This window comes from Pseudopipra pipra, chromosome 21 (genome assembly GCF_036250125.1).
Source record: "Pseudopipra pipra isolate bDixPip1 chromosome 21, bDixPip1.hap1, whole genome shotgun sequence".
NCBI lineage: Eukaryota > Metazoa > Chordata > Aves > Passeriformes > Pipridae > Pseudopipra > Pseudopipra pipra.
The window spans coordinates 6512094-6529180 of record NC_087569.1 but is presented as its reverse complement, the minus strand read 5'-3'; the positions used below and the strand labels follow the sequence as shown (position 1 = coordinate 6529180).

Here is a 17087-nt window from a genome sequence, read left to right as displayed (position 1 = left end):
AGCTCTGGCTGCAGAGCAAGAGAGCTGCAGCCAGCACACCCAGCCCCTCCAGCACAGAGCTTCCACACACCTGGCTCTGCAGCTCTTTCAAAGAGTTTATTAGAAGTAAATATTTACATCTATTGCAAATGGTTAATAGGCAACACGGGACTGAGAGCTCCCCTTAGGTAGGGAAGGACAGCACTGGCCAGCCACTCACCTCCCCAGCTGCAGGTGGCTCAGATGAACCAGCAGCTGGATCAAAGCCCTTTCCCCTCCCAGGATAACCCACAGCAGGCTCCTCCTCTGCCTATGATAAGTGCTTCCTGCTCCCCTGATATTGGCTCTGGCTAGGCTGAAGGATGGATGGGAAAAGGGCTGCAATAGAAGTGAAGCAACTGCTCCTACTGCTGGGTCAAAGAGCACACTCTTTGCTTTTGAGGTGGGAAACAGTGTTGTCCCAAGGGGAAGCTCAGAGGAAGACCATGCTGGATAATGCCTCCTGGCTCTCACCCTACAAGGGCAGGAGGGGACAAAACTGAGCACCTTTGTGCTGTCCTGTCTTCCCCAGGAATCTGACCAGCACAAAGGAGAGGATTAGAAGGATTTCTTGAGGATCCCTGCCAGTGCGTGGCACACTGGGCGTTCCTAACCCCTTACATCATCACTGGATGCTGGGGCAGGAACCAACAACAGCCCTACCCTACTGCTCCAGAAACCAAAATCCTCAGGGAAGCATCTAGTTCTAGCCTCCCTAGAGGGTCACATTCCCATTCCAAACTGCCCCTCTGCAGCAACCCATTCCTAAATGAACTGGCAGAGCAGAAGGGGTTTGTGCTTTGGCTGACTTCCATTCCAGTCTCTGCTGTGCAGCCAGTATGGCAGCAGAAGGCCTCTAGTTAACATCTCCTCCTCCCGTGCAGGCTCTAACTCAGCTGGCAGGACCTAAAGTTCATAAAGTACCTCCTCTGGGCTTGGAGCACCGACCATGGGAGAAGGAGGTGCCTGGCACCGCACAGCTCCGAAGGCAGCAGTTCCCAGGCCCAGCTTATGGTATCCTAGTAAGACTGTTCAGTGGTCCAGGAGTGGAAGTGAAGGGTAAGTGCAGATGGCAGTAGCTAAACTGTTGTGTTTTGTCAAGGGGCACCTCTTACTCCTTAACTGAAGGAGGGAGGGTTCCTGTGGTCCCTGTTACTCTGGAGGGCACCTCACAGTCCCCTGGGGTCAGGCACACATGGTATGGAAAGCTCCAGGCCTCTCTGCAGGGGTGACAGTGACCTACAATGCCCAGTATCTCTCCCAGCAGCAGTGGAGGTTTCTCAGTTATGGCTTTTTTTCTTTTTAAAGACACAGAAAGAGGTTAGAGACACTTTATCAAGTGCTCACTAACAAGTACACCTCCCCCTGCATCCTCCGTTCAGAAACATCTAACTCTGCCTCCTCCAAAAGCCACGCTGCCGGCTTCCAGCTCCACCACCAGCACTGTGGGACAGCCACAGGCTCCTGGACTGGGGGGTCACTACGCCAGGAGGCGAATGATGCCGTTGTCGGAGCCCAGCAGGAGATGGCACTTTGTGGGCAGCACCGCCAGGCTGGTCAGTGTACCCCGAAAATTCTCGGAGCTCAGCTTGGTCGTGCTGATGGGCAGAGCTGAGGACTCCAGCATGGAGTAGACCCCGATCTTGTTGGCCACAGTGCCAGTCACCACTTCGTTACCGTAGAGGTCGAACGCGTGGATGGGTTCGGACGCAGATTTGTAGTGGTGCAAAGGTTTCTGCTCCAGTTCCTTCCAGACAGTCAAGGAATGATCTGAAGAGGAGCTGATTAGCACATTGCCCTCTGCAGCCTGCAGGAAAGGAAAGGCCAGTGAGCCAATACTCCTGCTGTAAAAACTCCCAGTCACAGTGCAATCCCTTGGGACAGGCACAGCCATTTCCAAGCAACTGATGGTACTGAGAAGTATTAGCAAGGCATCAGGATGCTCTGGTAGCTGGCAACCTCCTCCAGTGCTATCCTCCAAGACATGGGCTATGCCTCTTCTCAACAATATCCTGATATCCAACACAACTCATTCATCATCTGTTATTACTGCAGTGGATAAAGGGATTACCATGCAGTCTCCCTCTCCACTAAATCACCTGCTAAACTATTTCCCTTTTCAGGAAAAGGAATCAGGAGGCTCTCTCACAGTGAAAAACACTGCTGAGGGTAGGAGAAGCCTGGAGCTGCTTATTAGCAGAGCTAGTGAGAGGGTAAACAACCCACACTGCTGAACTTTGCTTAACCCACGTTTGGGTCAAGGACCCTGGAGCCCCAGCGCTGCTCCCTGAGGGTGGGTAAATATGGACAAGAGTTATTCATTAGAGTGACACTCTCCCTGGGAAGCTGAGTGCCATGTGGAGAAAGCAACACATTTGCTTCTTCACGGGAGCTATGGCTCCTCCCTGCCCCTGCTGCAGACCTGCTCAGCAGGGACTGACATCCAGGAGGGTTGGACCAAGAACAGCCACTGGCAGCACTAACCAATGGACACAGCAAAGGTGGAGGAATGCTCCAGGATGGAGCAGACAAGCCCTGCTGGAAGGATGCTCCATGCAGCCTCAAGAGGATTGACAAGGCCCCGCCTTGATCCCAGCTGAACCTCTCACCTTGATCTGCAGGATGTCTCCCTCATGGGCAGGCCACCCCCGCATGATGAGCCCTGTCCTGGTGTCCAGCAGCACGATGAAGCCGGAGGAGAAGCCGGCCATGACGCTGCGCCCGTTGGGACTGACGGCCAGGCAGCGGATGAGCCCCGCGCTCACCCCGCTGGCCAGGCGGAACTCGTGCTGCAAGAGAGACAGGCCGGCTGTGGGGGATGGAGATCAGGGGATCCGGCACTTAGGGGACAAGACACCCTGGGCTCCAGCTGTCTTCCATGGAGACATGGCAACTGGCTTTGAGCCAGCTGTGATCCCATCGTTATGCACATGGATGGAGGAGGGTGGCTCGCAGAGCTCCAGGGTCCCTACCTGCAGTCCTGGCTTCCTGTGGTCGATGAACCGCAGCACAGAGTCTGCGCTGGCCACAGAGATGCTGTGATGGGGAGGTGGCATGGTGGTCACAGCTGTGATGGGCACTTTGCTGTCTAATTCATCAAAAGTCCGGAGAAGTTTGCCTGTGAAAACATGACGGAGATGCTCTGGCAGCAGATGTACAGAGAAGGTACACAGCAAATCTCCAGTTCTGTGCTGGGTTTTAACGGGAGCCATCCAAACTCAGTATGGCCCCTCTGTCTGTAAGGACTGGACAAGTTCCCTCTAGCCAGCCCTCACCCTTTCCCTTCTTACCCGTGAACTGGTCCCAGATGTGCACAGTCCCATCACAGCTCACCACGTGCTGTGGTGCCTCCAGCTGGCTCACGTAGAAAACAGACTTCTTGTGCTCAGCGTAGGTGAACCGCGGTGGCACCTCGCTGGTGCCATCCCCGTAGTTGTACAGGGGCCAAAGGCGGACAGTCTTGTCCTTGCTGCCACTCAGGAAGAAATCCTCGCTGCCAAGTGGTGCCACACACTTGATGGCCCCCGAATGCCCTGAGAAACTCTGCAGCTTGATCTGGTGGAAGTGGAAGCGGGGGTCGTGCTGGCTCACCCCAATCTCATACTGCCAGTAGGCCAGCCAGTTCCCACACAGCATGTGGGTGCTGCGAGGGAGGTCGTGCTTCAGGGCATTCTCCTCGCTGGATGAGCTGGGAATAAAGCCATCAGTGCCAGCACTGAGGCGAAGCAGGCCGAGACCCTCAGACTGTGTGTCCACAGGGACCTGGATGCGGTTCCCTACCAGCACGCTCCCAAAAGTACCAGAGTGACTGTCCTCGTGAGGGCTGGAGAAGGGCTCAGCCCCTCTCATGTCTTGGTCTGAGCCCACCACACTCGGTGCTTGTTCCAGGCCAACGACCTGCAGGTTCTTGGGGTTCACATTCTCCAGATAGAGGCTGGCCAGCTTCTCCACCAGCGAGTGGTTGGGCACAACTGTCTGGATAACATCACCTGAAGAGAGAGAACAGGGCTTCAGGGGAAGGAATTTCCCCAACATCACCCCCAGAACAGGGTCAGCACAGGGCTGTGAACGCAGCATTCCCCACAAGCCAGCCACACGCTGCTCCCAGCTAAAGCTGCCTGAAGCCCAGGGGGCTCCCAACCCAACAAGCAGACCAAGCCACAGTGCAGGAGCTGTGTGTTTCCTCCAGCAGCTCTATGACCTCTGATTTCTCTTGAGTTCAGGCCCAGCACACATGCACAGACCATGCACAGACCATGGGACTCTCTCACAAATCCCTGGAGCTGGTGGCCAAGCCGTACCTAGCAAGCAGGAGAAAGGGATGTAGGTGATGTAGGCCATCTCAGGGTTAAACACCTTCTGTAACTCCACCAGAACAGATGGATCCAGGGCCAGCAGCTTCCCATCTGAAAGGGGCACCTCCATCACTGGCACCTCACAGCTGCTCAGTGACTCTGCCGTCAACCCCTGACAAGAGAAAACAGGAAGATGCCCAAAATCAGATGCTCCCACTACACAAGTAATTACACAAACACAGCCTGGGTGGACACTGCTGACATCAGTCCTGGTGTGTGCAGGAATGCCCACCACATTCCTGCATCTGGGCACTGGGGAAGGGGTGGCAGGAGGACCTTTCCCACATCACTGACCTGGTCCTGCAGCTCCTGCAGCAGTGAGAACGCCCCGAAGAAGTTTCTCACCGTGTCACTCAAATGCTGCTGCACCATCTCCTGCCCAATCCGCAGGCAGATCAAGGCAATTAGGCTGATTGTCTTAATGCACAGGACAACACGGGCCTGGGCACCACTGGGGAAGCTGAAGAGGACACCCATTACCAGCCTGCCCTCCACATATCCCTTTTTCCCATCCTCTGCGTCACACTTCCTGCCTTTTTCAGAATTCTTTGGGCATCACAAGCTGTGTACCAGTGCAAGAAGGTGCACACCAGGGCAGGTGCAGCCCCCCCCAACCCCAGGAGCATTAAGAACCATTTCCAAATCCCTGATTTTGTGCCGATCCTGGTGGAAGGCATAGCAGACTGCAGCGCTTACCCGACAGCTGGTGAAGTGAGGAAGCCCAGCACTGGGAGCAGCACCTCCTGACTGATCTTGGGGAGAATATCCATCAGTGTGGTGTCAGAGAGACACACCACGATCTTCTGAGTCAGTGTCACAGCAGCCAGGAGCCCGGCCTCCTTCCGGCTGTTCAGCCGGACGCCGCCGGACCCGCCACTGGGTGCAACCTGCAAGAGGAATCATTCAGTGCCAGGGCCACCATCTCCCCAGCAGGACACAGCCAGGGTGATCCCAGGATCACCTGAGCTCAGCCTCAAAACCCAGAATGGTAGTGCTGGTCATAGCTGGGAAACTCAAAAGGGAGAGCGATAACCCCACACTGGCCCACACCATCTTGCAGACCCCAGAGCATTGTTTGCCAGCACAGAAAGAGGGGAAACCTCTTATGTACACACAGGTTAAAAGCAAGAATCAGTGTCTTCATCCCACGCCATGTTGAGCCTGGATGTGCAGTCTGCAGAGGGACAGTCCTTGCATGACATACCAAAGCACAAATTATGGGCAAACCTGCTGCTGACTTCCAGAAATCCAGCTCCTCATAATTTCATGAGGCAGAACAACACATCCTTTTTTGCTGACAGTGTACTAGTGCTGTTTATGGCAGTGCCAAAGAGTTAATAACATCAGCAGCAATACTAAAAGATTTCTTCTAGATTGTGCTATTTCCTAACTCCCAGACAAATCAAACACCCAAGAAAAGAGAGCCAATAACAAAACCCACAGACAATTCCCAGTTTCCGCTATATTTCTTGTACACCTGCCATCTTCCAGCTCATCACAGAGGCTCTTCCTCTCACAAAATAGCCACCCTGCCAAATCCTGCAAGAAGGATTGACTTTATCCTATTTGTGACCCGCAAGTTCCATCGCTTTAATATCAGGTTGCCAAATGCTGTTTCACAGGGGTATTAATCCCCTCCGTGCCCCCAGGCAATGAGCTTAGTAAAGCAAAGCAGAACAGCTGGAGCTGTGATTGCAACTGGGTGGAGAATGATTTTGCTGAAAAATGGGATTTTTTCCCCTGAAAAATCTCCCCTTCAACACTGGAAAAACTGACAATGCCTTTTTGTTTTCTTTAAATGAACAGCTGTGGCCTCTTTTCCTCTATGTTTAAATTATCAAAAAGCTACTGAAGTTTTCCATTTAAACGAGAATCCATAACCAAAGTGTTTATAACCACTAAAAAGGGAGCAATATGAAAAATAAGCCTGTTTAAAACATTCGAAACTTTTTTTTTCATGAAAAATTAGTTTTTCAACCAGCTGCATTATACATTTTCCTCTTGCTTTTCAGCTATGAATTTCAAGCTGAAAAGTTAGTGAGTCTTGCCAGTACTTTTTACACAGTTGAAAACTCTTTAGCCTCTCCCCAGTTCATCCCTATCTGTGCACACAGACATCTAAGAACACACGCTCCAGCAATCCCACAGCAGCCCAGCTGCTCCTCCTGCCTGTTATCACAATCCCACCCTTCTGCCAGCTCTGTTTGGGCACCCTCGCCCAGCAAAGCAGAAGAAAAGCTTTTCCTCTGGCTTCACATGCGTCAGATACGGGTCTGACAGGGAAAGGTCGTGGCTGAAATGGGGGAAAAGGGGTCTGTACACAGCCATGTGCTTTGCTGGGAGCAGTCTGGACCTTGTGGCAGGGGGTGAAAGTGCCTGTCCTGCCTTTCTCAGCCAACACAGCCAGAGCTGCTCAGCCCACACTGACCCAGACAGAGCTCAGCTGAGTTCAATTTTTCATGGAGGAGGCTCCTGGTGAGGTTGAACTATTTACTGTGCATCCTCCTCTTGTGCCTGGACAAACCTCTCACCCCAACACATGTGAGAAGAGGAGAAAAGGCAATACTGACCAGGTAGCTGATGTAGGGCAGGTACTGGTAGGTGAGGACGGGCTCTCCATACAGGTAGGCCATGTGCACAAGGCAGGCCAGCACCGGCCTGGACACCTGATCTCCCAGCACTGGCCGTTTCTGGTAGATGTTTCCTGTACTCAGGGGACTGTTCTCATCGTTGCTCGGTACAAACTGCTGCCTGGTGGGGCCTGCCCAGAGAACACATCGTGAGCTGGAGCAGCAGCTACACCCAAGCCAGCAGCAGAGAGATCTGGGGCACAGCCCACCCCGGGACCCCGGGCTCCAGGGAGCAGACATTACCGATGTAGCAGGACGTGAGCAGACGGAGCAGGTTCCTGGCAATGAAGCGGGATGTGACGGTTGGGCCCAGCTTGGCTGAGAGCCACCTCACCATCTTACAGGCTGTGTCTGCAAAACAAAAACAGTTGCAAGGACAGAGCCCAGCACAGCACAGATTAGTTATCGCCCGCCTGCTGCCCCGACCCTGCCGGCCCCCTGGGCAGCCCCTGGAGTCTCAGATCCACAGGCAGATCTGATCTTTTATGCTGGTTTCATTGCTGTCCCCAAGCTGGGACCACAGACACCCCCAAATCCAGACCGACTGCTTCCCAGGCTCTGCCCTTTAGTGGGTGTTTGCCCAGGCTCAACACTGGCAGGGTCTTACCCAGCAGTATTGTCTGCTCTTTGTCATCAGAGTGATCCGGCAGCTCCTCTCCCTCCCCATCCTCTGGCTCGCTGCTGTCATCAGCCAGGGTGACATCTATGGAGGCACCAGCATCCACAACGACTGTCAGCTCTGCATCAACCACAGGGTCATCGTGCTCCTCTTCCTCATGCTCCTCTTCCTCCTCCTCCGAGTCCTCGCTCTGTTTCAGGTCCTGGCTGCTGTCCATCGACTTCAAGCTGCTCTTGTCCTTCTGGGAATCCCCGTCAGCAGGTCTGTCCTCTCCCAGGGACACCTCGCTGGCACTGCTCTTGTCACTCAGCCGGCCAAGGCTGAGCGATTCCTGCTCCTGAGGCTGCAGAGATTCCCCGACATAAAGGCCACCCTGGAATTCCTCAGCCTCAGGCAGGTAGGCCTGATCGTGGAAGCTGACACCAGAGGTGTAGTCAAGGAGGTCCAGTGCAGCAGAGCTGTGCTCCACGTCCATTTTGATCTCCTCCCCAAACACACACGACACCGGGCTTTCCCCTCCACTCTCATCATCCTCAGCTGTGCCGAGGAGGGATTTGCTCTCCTCCCGCGAGCTCTCGATGCCAACGAGGATCTGCAGGATGTGGGGCAGCAGGTTCAGGAGGAAGGACTGCAGCCCCAGGCGCACGATCAGCTGGGCCACAAAGCAGTCTGTGTACAGGTAGAACCTGCCATGGCGGTGGCAGGGGGTCTCGTACGCTCCGATCAGTGGCTTGAGCAAGTATTTATTGGCGTTCTTTGGACCGAGGGATTTAGCTATGGGTTCAAAAAGGTACCACGCTGCATAGACAGCGGTGTTCTCCTCAGACATAAGAGATAAGATGAAGGGCAGAAGAATCTCCAAGCCTTCAGGAGTGATTTCAGAAAGGATCCCCTCCAGCTGCTGCCACAGCTGGAAAACAAGCTCCCGGCCTTGACCTTCATCCTCTATCTTCTTTGCCTGATAGGTGAAAATGAATTTGTGCAGAGCTGGGAAATATGTGGGGAAGGGCACAATGGAGCTGAAGGGACTGAGGAGCTGCGTGGGACAGGGTGGGGGGAGGCCCTGGGAGATGGGTTTGTATTCAAACAACTGCACTGTGCCCTTGCCCGGCCTGGTCTTCAGAAGCTTCTCCACTGGCACATTCAGCTGCAGCAGGACATGCAGCACGTGCTGGAGCGGGGCTGGGATCTCCTTGGGATGGTAACGGCACAGATTACGCACCATCAGGAACCGCTCCAACAGGGACGCGTCGGGCTTCGACGGACGAATCCTCGGAGCAAATATAATCTCAGCTACCAGAATGCCCAAAGCTTGCATGTCCCTCTGGAAGAGATCCGAGAGACCCAGCGGTGGCTCTTCCCACGGCTGCTCCATTAGCTGCATCTCGCTGCTCAAACCTTTAACCAAGAAATTGTCCAGTTTCTCCAGTTCTTCCAGGGCCTGGAGTGGATTGAAGCCTTCAGGGAGTGTGATTTTCATGTCAGCCTGATCCCCAGCACCTGCCTTGCTCCGACGGAGAGGTCGGACACCTGAGGATTTGCCATCGGTGGCATAAGGAGGGAAGGTGGAGGGTTGTGCTGAAGGCACAGCAACAGAGGGCTGGTCACCAGCTCTACCAGTAGCAGGAATTGAATCCAGGGCTTCCATGCCTTGCTCTAAATCATCCTCACCAGCAATGGACTTCTCCCCAGACCAGGTGGTTTCACTGGGAGTAGCCTCCAGGACGAGCCCATTCACCGCATCTGTCACCTGGCCTTGGATATCCTCCAAAAACACAGTCTCCCGGATGTTCTGGAGAAGAGGCCGGGCGATGGCTGGAGCTTCAGCAGGGGTGTAGGCAGGTCCCACCATGCGCCTGGGATGTGGCTGGTCAAACAGCTGGACCACCCCGTAGGTCGTCAGATGCGTGTGGTTGTCGACCAGATGGAGGCAGACGTTCTTCTCCTTGACCGCATCCTTCCCCAGCAGCTTGTACCCAAACGTGAGGTCGATCCAGTGGTGGAGGTCCTGGGAGACCTCCCTGCTCTCAAGCAGCATCCGGTGAACTTCGATGAACTCCTCGTAGGAGCTACACCACGATGGCACGTCCAGGTCGGGCATGTCCGGGTGGATGGATCGGAAGATGGAGGGGTCCGTGTAAAACTCCGGGATGCACTCATCCGGGGTCCAGTTCTGCATGCGCTCCATGCTGGCTGGATACTCATTGGGCTCCCACTGAGACCTCACATGGCAGCACAGCACTGCCTTGGGTGTCCTCCGAGCTGTGTACACGTAGTAGGTGATATCTGAAAGGACATCAGAGATGTGATGGGGGACGTGGAGCTGCTCCCCACTCGACCCCCCAGCAACAAACGCCTGCTTGGTCATCTCGTAGGTGAAGTCCAGCTGTTTGTCTCCCTTGTTGAGACGGAACTTGGATTTCCTTAGGTCCCTGAACTTGCCATTTTTGATGGTGAAGTCCACCACCCACGGAAGAACCGGGTGGTAGTTGGGGTCTCCCATTCTCCTCCCAGCCAAACTGTTTAGACACATAAGGTAGTCAAAGTTGCTGACCTGCCCGTGCACCCACTGCAACACCAGGTCTCGGAGGTCCTTCTGGCAGGTGGTGCACCTCGCCTCCTGCCCAACATGGCCTTGCTCACTCACTCGTTCCACACCAGCCTCCAGGTTCACTTCCTCCTTTCTCGGTCCCTCGTACTCTCTGAAGTTCACACGCAGGCGGCTGCACAGCTTCTCATCCACAGCCACGTCCCGAAGTGAAAAGGCACCACAAGCCAGACCCGCCTGGTGACAAGCCCTCATGGCCTGCAGCACATGGAAGAGGAGGAAGAGGATTTTGGCGTGGCTGTTGGTGAGCTTGGCCGGGCTGAATGTCACGATGTCGTGCAGGCAGTACTGCACATACGGGTAGACGACGTAGAGCACGTCGGCTGACTCCAGCAGCGCTTCCGCCTGCAGCACATTGGGGCAGGAGGGCACCCCTTTGGTGGCTGCCAGGCTCTCCTTGGCAGGGGAAGCACCGTGCACATTCCTGCCCACCTGAAGGACCGGGCAGCCATACACCTTCTGCAGGGCAGCCCGGAGGGCATCCAGGGCTGGCACGGTGGGCGGCGCATCCACGTGCTGGTAGGGCCGCGCGTACCGGGCGTGAGCCCGGCACCACAGGTTGCGGTAGTTCTGAGTGGCCACGCTCTGCATGAAGCCATGTAGGGTCTCTGGGTGGTCAGAGCTGGGGGGCTGCACCTGCAGCGGGTACCTCAGCCGGTCCTTCCACAGCCCGTGGATCTCCACCCGGGTCCAGCCCGCGGGCAGCTTCTCCACCGAGTGCTGCAGGAACGTCCTCACCTCCACCTCGCTCAGCCCCTCCGGGCGTGGGCACAGGGCGGGCAGCGCCCGGCGCTCCCGGAGGCTCAAGAGCCATTTCACTGGGACGAAGGCGGTGACGTGGGTCCTGTCGGTGGCGGCGGCCAGCTGCCGGCGGTCGATGCTCAGGTCCCTCTCCACGCTCTGCAGGAAGCTCTCCATGTTGGCTCCTGCTGGGAGGAAGGTGGCCCAGAGGGGCTGTGAGCGAGCAGAGCAGCGCAGCACCGTCCTGCCCTCCCTGTCACGCGACAAGTCTCACTTCCCCATTGGCACCCCGAGCAAAGAAAAAAAGCTGTTTTAAGGGCTTGGTCGCTGTATCATGAGGTGGAGGTTGAGAAGAGACCAGCCCGGGAAGGGAGTGACACAGTGGGACCTCTGCAGCCAAGCAGGGGGACATGGTGGGGTTTACACAGGGAGGGGAACATGATGAGACCTGCACAGTCCGAGTGCTGGGGAAGGGGACACGATGGGATCAGTGTGGGGGCATGATAAGACCTGAACAGACTCCTGGGGAAGGGGATATGATGGGACCTCTGCAGCTGGTGGGAGGGCCACAACGGCACCTCCACAGCCCCAGCCTTGAGCGAGGGACATGACGGGACATCCAGAGCCACAAGGGCTGATGGCGGGAACTTGATGGGACTTGGGGCTGGGGGGTGCACGATGGGTCATCTGCACCCCCAGGGTTGGTGGGGGGTACACGCTGGCCCCAGGTGACTCAGAGGATGCCCAGAGCAATGAGCGCATCCCCAGCACCGACCCACGGCCACGGCCAGAGACGCGGCCCCGCGCCCCGCAGGGCCCTCGCCCCCGGAGAGGAGGGAGTGCGGAGCCGGGCTGAGCCCCGCGGGCTCGAGGGCCGGTCCCGTGAGCCCTCACCCCGCGGGAGGAGGAGGGGACCCTCACCGCCCCGGCGGCCCCGCGTTACCTGACGGCGGCGGCGGCGGCGGAGCCGCGGCGGGGGCGGCCCCGGCCATGTTGGTCAGGTGACGGCGGTCACATGCGGCCGCCGCGCCGCCATGTGCGCGGGGGGGGCCGGCACCTGCAGCCCGCGGGGCCTGCGCGGGGCCGGGCCGGGGCTCTCCGGGGCGGGCGCGGGGCGGTGCGGCGGGGCCGGGGCGCGGGGCTGGGGCCGAGCATGGGCAGCGGCGGGGCGGGACACGGCGGGGACACGGCTGGCCCGTGACGTCACTGTGACGTCAGAGGCGCCCTGGGCTGTCAGCTGGAGCTGGGCGAGCCGCGCTGACGAGGCAGCCGGTCTTAAAGGGGTCTCCTGCCCGCGGCGGGCGGACCCCACCCACCGGCGGCAGGTGAGTGCCGGTAAAGGGGAGCGGGGCCAGCCCGGCCCCGCCACCCCAGGACTCTCCCGTTTGGCTCTGCCCAACCCCTGTGCCTTTGAGCCGAGCCGGGTCCGCCCGCCGCCGCCCTCGGGTGGTGCCGGGGCTGCGGGCGCGGAGGTGCCCGCGGGGGACACGAGCGGGACAGCCACGGGCGGCCACACCGCGCGCGGCCCCTTTAAGGGGCGCCGGGGGCTCCCACCGGGCAGCGCCGCATGGCGCGGCGGCGCGTGGGGGCGTCACGTGGGTGGGACGTGGCGGCGGCTCATTGGCCCGCCCGGCCTGGCCCGCCGCAATCAGCTGTTACTGGGGCGAAGGGCAGGAGGCGGCCTTAAAGGGGCACCGCGGCCCCAGCACTCGCTGACCCCACTGGCTGAGCAGCCTGGTAGGGAACATCAGTGTAGTGGCTGTGCGCGGGACAGTAGGTGAGCCCCGCTGATCCGGCCAGGCCGGGCCGGGCTGGGCTGGGCTGGGCTGGGCTGTTGGTGCCCTGCGCTCTCCCTTCCCCCGCCGCCCGCGGCGGGCGCGGCCCCTTTAAAGAAGTTGTCCAGTCATCGCGCGGCGCTGCCAAGTCATCGGGGTCACCCGAGTCCTCGCGGCCACGCCCCCCGCGCCCGCCTATTGGCGCGCGCGCCGAGCACTCACTTCTGATTGGTCCGAGGACTTGGAGCAACTTCTCGGAATCGGGGCTGTGTCACCGGCCCCGGGCGCTGGAAGGCGCCGCCCGAGGGCGGCCCCCACGGCAGCGCCGCACCCCGCCCGGGGCCCGCGGGAGGGTCAGGCCCCCTCTGGGGCCGTCCCGTCCCCGCCGCCCCTTCCCCCCTCTTGAAAATGCCAACTCACAGCACGCGGGGCATGCCGGGAGCGCCGCGCCGCACTACAACTCCCGGCATGCCTCGCGGCGGCCCGCCCGTTTCCAAGGCAACCGCCGGCCCGCGAGGCGGGAACCAGACTCTTCCCCAGCGCGGTGGGCAGGGCGGAGGGATGGCTTCCGCTCCCCATTGGCCGGGCACCGGGTAGCCCCGGGCCTCCATTGGCGGGAGCGAGCGTCAATCGCGGCGCGGGGGCGGGCGCGGCTCGCGACGGCGGTGCCGGCCGGCGATTGGTCTGGGGGCGGGGCCGGGGGCCGAGGGGCGGGGCCGGGGGCGGCTGCGTCATGACTCTGCCAGCTGATCCGGGACGGAGCCGGCGCGGCGGGGGAGGCGGTGGCACCGGCACCGGGAACAGGGACCCGCCACGGCCCGGGCGGCACCGGTGGGACCGGACCCGCGGGTAGGTCCGCCAGCACCGCGCTGGGGCGCGCGGTAAGAGCGGCCGAGCCCCCCGCCGGTGCGCCGGGGGTCGAGGGGCTGCGCCCCACCGGGGACGGGAAGGGACGGGAAGGGAAGGTGACCTTTCCCCCGGAGCGGGGCGGCGGTGGGGGCCCGGCGCGGCGCGTCCCGTCCCTCCCCTGGCCTCGCGGCGCCGCCCGGGCCGGGCGGCCTCGCCCTCAGTGGTGTCGGGGCGCGGTACGGGGGGGTTTGGGGCCGGGGCCGGTGCGCGGCCCCCGCGCCGGGGGGTGTCCCGGTGGGGCGGGCGGAGCCGCGGCCAGGGCTTCCCGCGACGGGCGGTGGCCGCCCCGGGGGTGACCTTCACTCCGGGACCGGGCTGGGCAGACTTTGACCTGAGGCCGCTCCCGCCGCGGGCACGGGCCGGAGCATCCCGGGCGGCGGAGGGGCGGGAGGGGCGGCGGAGAGTCCCGGGGGCAGCGGAGGGAGCGGCTTGGCCGTGGAGTGGCGGCGGCGGGGAGCGGTCTCGGATAGAGGGGGATCGGGGGTGTTGGTTTTACCGGGAGGAGAGGCTCTGGTGGAGGGGGGTGACCCGGTTATACCGGCAGGGGGGCACCGGCTGGGGGCACAGCGGGTTTTATTAGCGGGGCGAGCTCCCAGCGGGGCCCCTCCCAGAGCCGATGGGGTCTGTCGGTGCCGAGGAGGGGTGGGTGGGAGCCGTGTTACCACCAGCCCCCCCCTCATCAGCCCCCGGTGCCGGCGGGGCCGGTGGCTCAGCGGCGGGTGCTGATTCACGGGCCGGCGGGGGTGGAGCAGGGCCGGGACCAGCTCACTGGAATCCGGACCAGATGTACCCGGCACGCCAGGAATGCTCGGCATCCCCGCCGGGCCCCGCCGCCGCCGCTGCGCCCCGGCCACCGGCCCCGCACCGGGAGCCTCCTCGCAGCCCCGAACCGGGGTCCGGCCGCACCCGCCGCCCGCTGAGGCCCAGGGCCAGCCAGGGTCCCCCGTACCTTTGGGGTGACGCCGGCGGGAGGATGTTGTGCTGGCCCCCAGGGAGTTTCCCGGTGTTGTCTGTCCCCCCACACCGGGTCCATCTGTCCACCCTGCCAGGCCCGGTTGCCTGGGGGTTTTCCCAAAACTCAACCCCCAGTAGCTAAAACGCTGGGTTGGTGTGGAAAGGGGACTTTTCCCGGGCTGAAGGGGAAGCAGCGGGGTCTCACACCAGCCCTGGGGGTCGGCGTCCTTGCCCTTCCACAAAATGACTCGGGGTGGGAGGGCAGGGGGGAAAAAAAAGCTGCACTCCCCAGAATTCCCCCACCGGTGGCTTGGCAGCAGCCGCCTGACAAAGTGTCTTCCCCGTCAGGAGGCTCCTGGCCTCTGGCCAGGTGGGACCCTGCCAGCGCCGATGGATGCCCGAGGTGAGCCGACAGGGAATGCCATAACCCCTACCTGCAGTGGCCTCCCTGCCCTGCCTGGAGCAGGCTTTCTTATCTCTTATTTTTCCAGCAAAAACGGCCTTGGGTTTCCCGTCGCTCGTGGTTTAGGGCCGGCTGCAGGTGCTGGAGCTCACGCACCACCTGCTTTGGGAGAGGGAAGGGTTGAGGTCGGAGCTGCCTCTGGATTCCACGCGATGGGGGGGATTTCAGCCCCGAGGAGCTTCCTTGGGGGGAAGACAAGGTGGTAGATCAGGACCTGGTGTTGGAGTGGGGGAGAGGAGCAGCCCTAGTGCTGTGGGTGGTGGCTCGGCGTGGTTTGATCCTGGCTCTGATCCATGTATTTCCTTTCCAGGTGATTCCATGCCCCCTTGCTCCTGGCTAACCAGCACCAGTTCTTCAGTGGCAAGCTTTATGTCCTTCTCCAGTAGCTAAAGCTGCCAGTTGAAGAACTGTTGAATGTAGCCACTCTCTTCTTGTCACTGGGACCTTGGATGCCAGCCAGACCCGTGCCCTGAGTGACCAGGATCAGCCAGTCTGAAGCGTCCTGTGGATTTGAGGGCTGAGGATGAGTCCAGCCGGGATGAAGAAGTCTCTCCACAGCCTCCAGACAGAGTCTTGGCTGGGGGATTGCCAGGCAGCCCTGTCAGCGGGGTCCCACGGCAGTGGGGTGTCACTGAGCTGAGAGGAGACCAAAAGAGGCATTAAACTTTCTGTTTTGCTCAACAGTTCAGTTTTAGGAAGTTTGTTGCCCATGGGGTGCCCGGACTTGCCTGGTGGGTAGATGATGGGGGTTGTAAACCCTTTGGTATGCTGGGGGGGCCACAGCACCAGAGCTCAATCCCTGATGCCTTGTTGGGGTCTGCAGGTAGAGGGTTGGTTGTTCAGGTCCCCTGGGTTTGCCCCGAGCCAGAGGTGAGCCAAGGCTGGGCGTAGCCCACAGGTCTGACCTGCTGTTGAGCTCAGGAGCTGGATTAATCCTGCTACATGCCAGGCAGTGGGATGGAGCCTGGGGAGAGGGCTGGCTCCACACCCACACTGCCCTGGTGCGGGTCAGGGCCGGCTGCGGTGGGGCTGGGCCACTGGGAGAGGGTGACTCAGGTCCGAGTCACGCGCAGCTCTGGAGCCTCTGGACGTCTGTTCCCGGAACCACTATCTGTCCTGTGAGGCTGAGCAGCCCTGACTGTGGCTGGCCCTGGGGCAGCACCAGGATTCCAGGTATTTTGGAGCCAGCAGCACTGAAAGGGGCCCAGGTGAATCTTGCGAGGCTCCTCCATGGTCCAAGCTCTGCCTCGTTGGTGGATAGAAGCAGAAGACTTCTCTGAAAGGAACCTGGAAGCTGCTCTCCAGGGATGGTGACCCCTCCCTGCCTTGCACTGAGTGAGAGAGAAGTTCTGTGTGGCCACAGCAAGGGCTCCAGGGAGCCTCTGCACTCCAGGAGGTGCCTTTCCCACGGGTCTGCCAGGACCACCACCCCCCAGGCTCCCTTGGTGGCTGGGAATCAGGGGAGTGTCCAGGCACTGCTGCTCGGGGCCTGCCAGGAAGAGCACAGCTCATCCCAGCTCTGAGGGCGGGCAGGGAGGAACGGCCTGTGCTGAAACGTCTGCACAATCTCAACTAACTCTGCCTGCCTGGGCTCCAGCCGCCCAAGGCAGGGCTGTTCCCAATTTTGGCACCCAGCAAAGCACAGAAAGCAGCCTGGTGTCCATTAAGTGGTAGAAGTGGAGCAAATCTGTTGTCCTGGGGTCTTTCCTTCTTGCACAAAGCTGCTCTTCTTGGCTTGTGCTTCCTGATGGTTACGAGAAGCTGAATTTCTTTGGGGTGGTTGTCACCCAGAGGGAGTGGGGCTGCTGAACCCCCCTGGGATTAGTTCCTCCAGTTTGAGGCAGAGCCTGTCTCTTCCACCACGGCTGCCCTGCTGCAAGTCCATACAAAACAACTGGCACCTGCTCAGTGGCCAACACCTCCTGGAGTGCACTCAGGGGGCAGAAAGTCGTAGGGGTGTGTGTGTGTGCAGGGTGCCCAAGGGCAGGGAGGAGCAGCTTCCTGGGCTTACTCCC

At 60.0% G+C, this 17087-nt stretch overlaps 1 protein-coding gene and 1 long non-coding RNA gene across 6 annotated transcripts; one reads left to right on the top strand and one right to left on the bottom strand.

Annotated features, from left to right (window-relative positions):
- Positions 1 to 75: 75 nt before the first annotated feature.
- Positions 76 to 13063, bottom strand: WDR81 (WD repeat domain 81). Of its 5 annotated transcripts, none has more exons than XM_064677367.1 (11): positions 12969 to 13063; positions 7611 to 11159; positions 7247 to 7354; positions 6944 to 7134; positions 5070 to 5260; positions 4668 to 4833; positions 4320 to 4485; positions 3309 to 4007; positions 2991 to 3136; positions 2628 to 2807; positions 76 to 1825 (listed from the first exon to the last, which is right to left on the bottom strand). In XM_064677367.1, the coding sequence occupies exons 2-11, from the start codon at positions 11146 to 11148 to the stop codon at positions 1499 to 1501; spliced, it is 5712 nt and encodes a 1903-aa protein (XP_064533437.1). In that variant the 5' UTR covers positions 11149 to 11159; positions 12969 to 13063; the 3' UTR covers positions 76 to 1498. The 5 variants fall into 5 exon arrangements, with proteins under 5 accessions (XP_064533437.1, XP_064533436.1, XP_064533433.1 ...); XM_064677366.1 differs by having other exon boundaries at positions 7611 to 11156; positions 12969 to 13057; XM_064677363.1 differs by lacking the exon at positions 12969 to 13063 and adding an exon at positions 11915 to 12335.
- A 236-nt stretch (positions 13064 to 13299) lies between these two features.
- Positions 13300 to 15755, top strand: LOC135425295 (uncharacterized). Its single transcript, XR_010435552.1, has 2 exons — positions 13300 to 13595; positions 15383 to 15755. It is a non-coding gene; the product is annotated as an uncharacterized LOC135425295 (long non-coding RNA).
- Positions 15756 to 17087: the final 1332 nt, after the last annotated feature.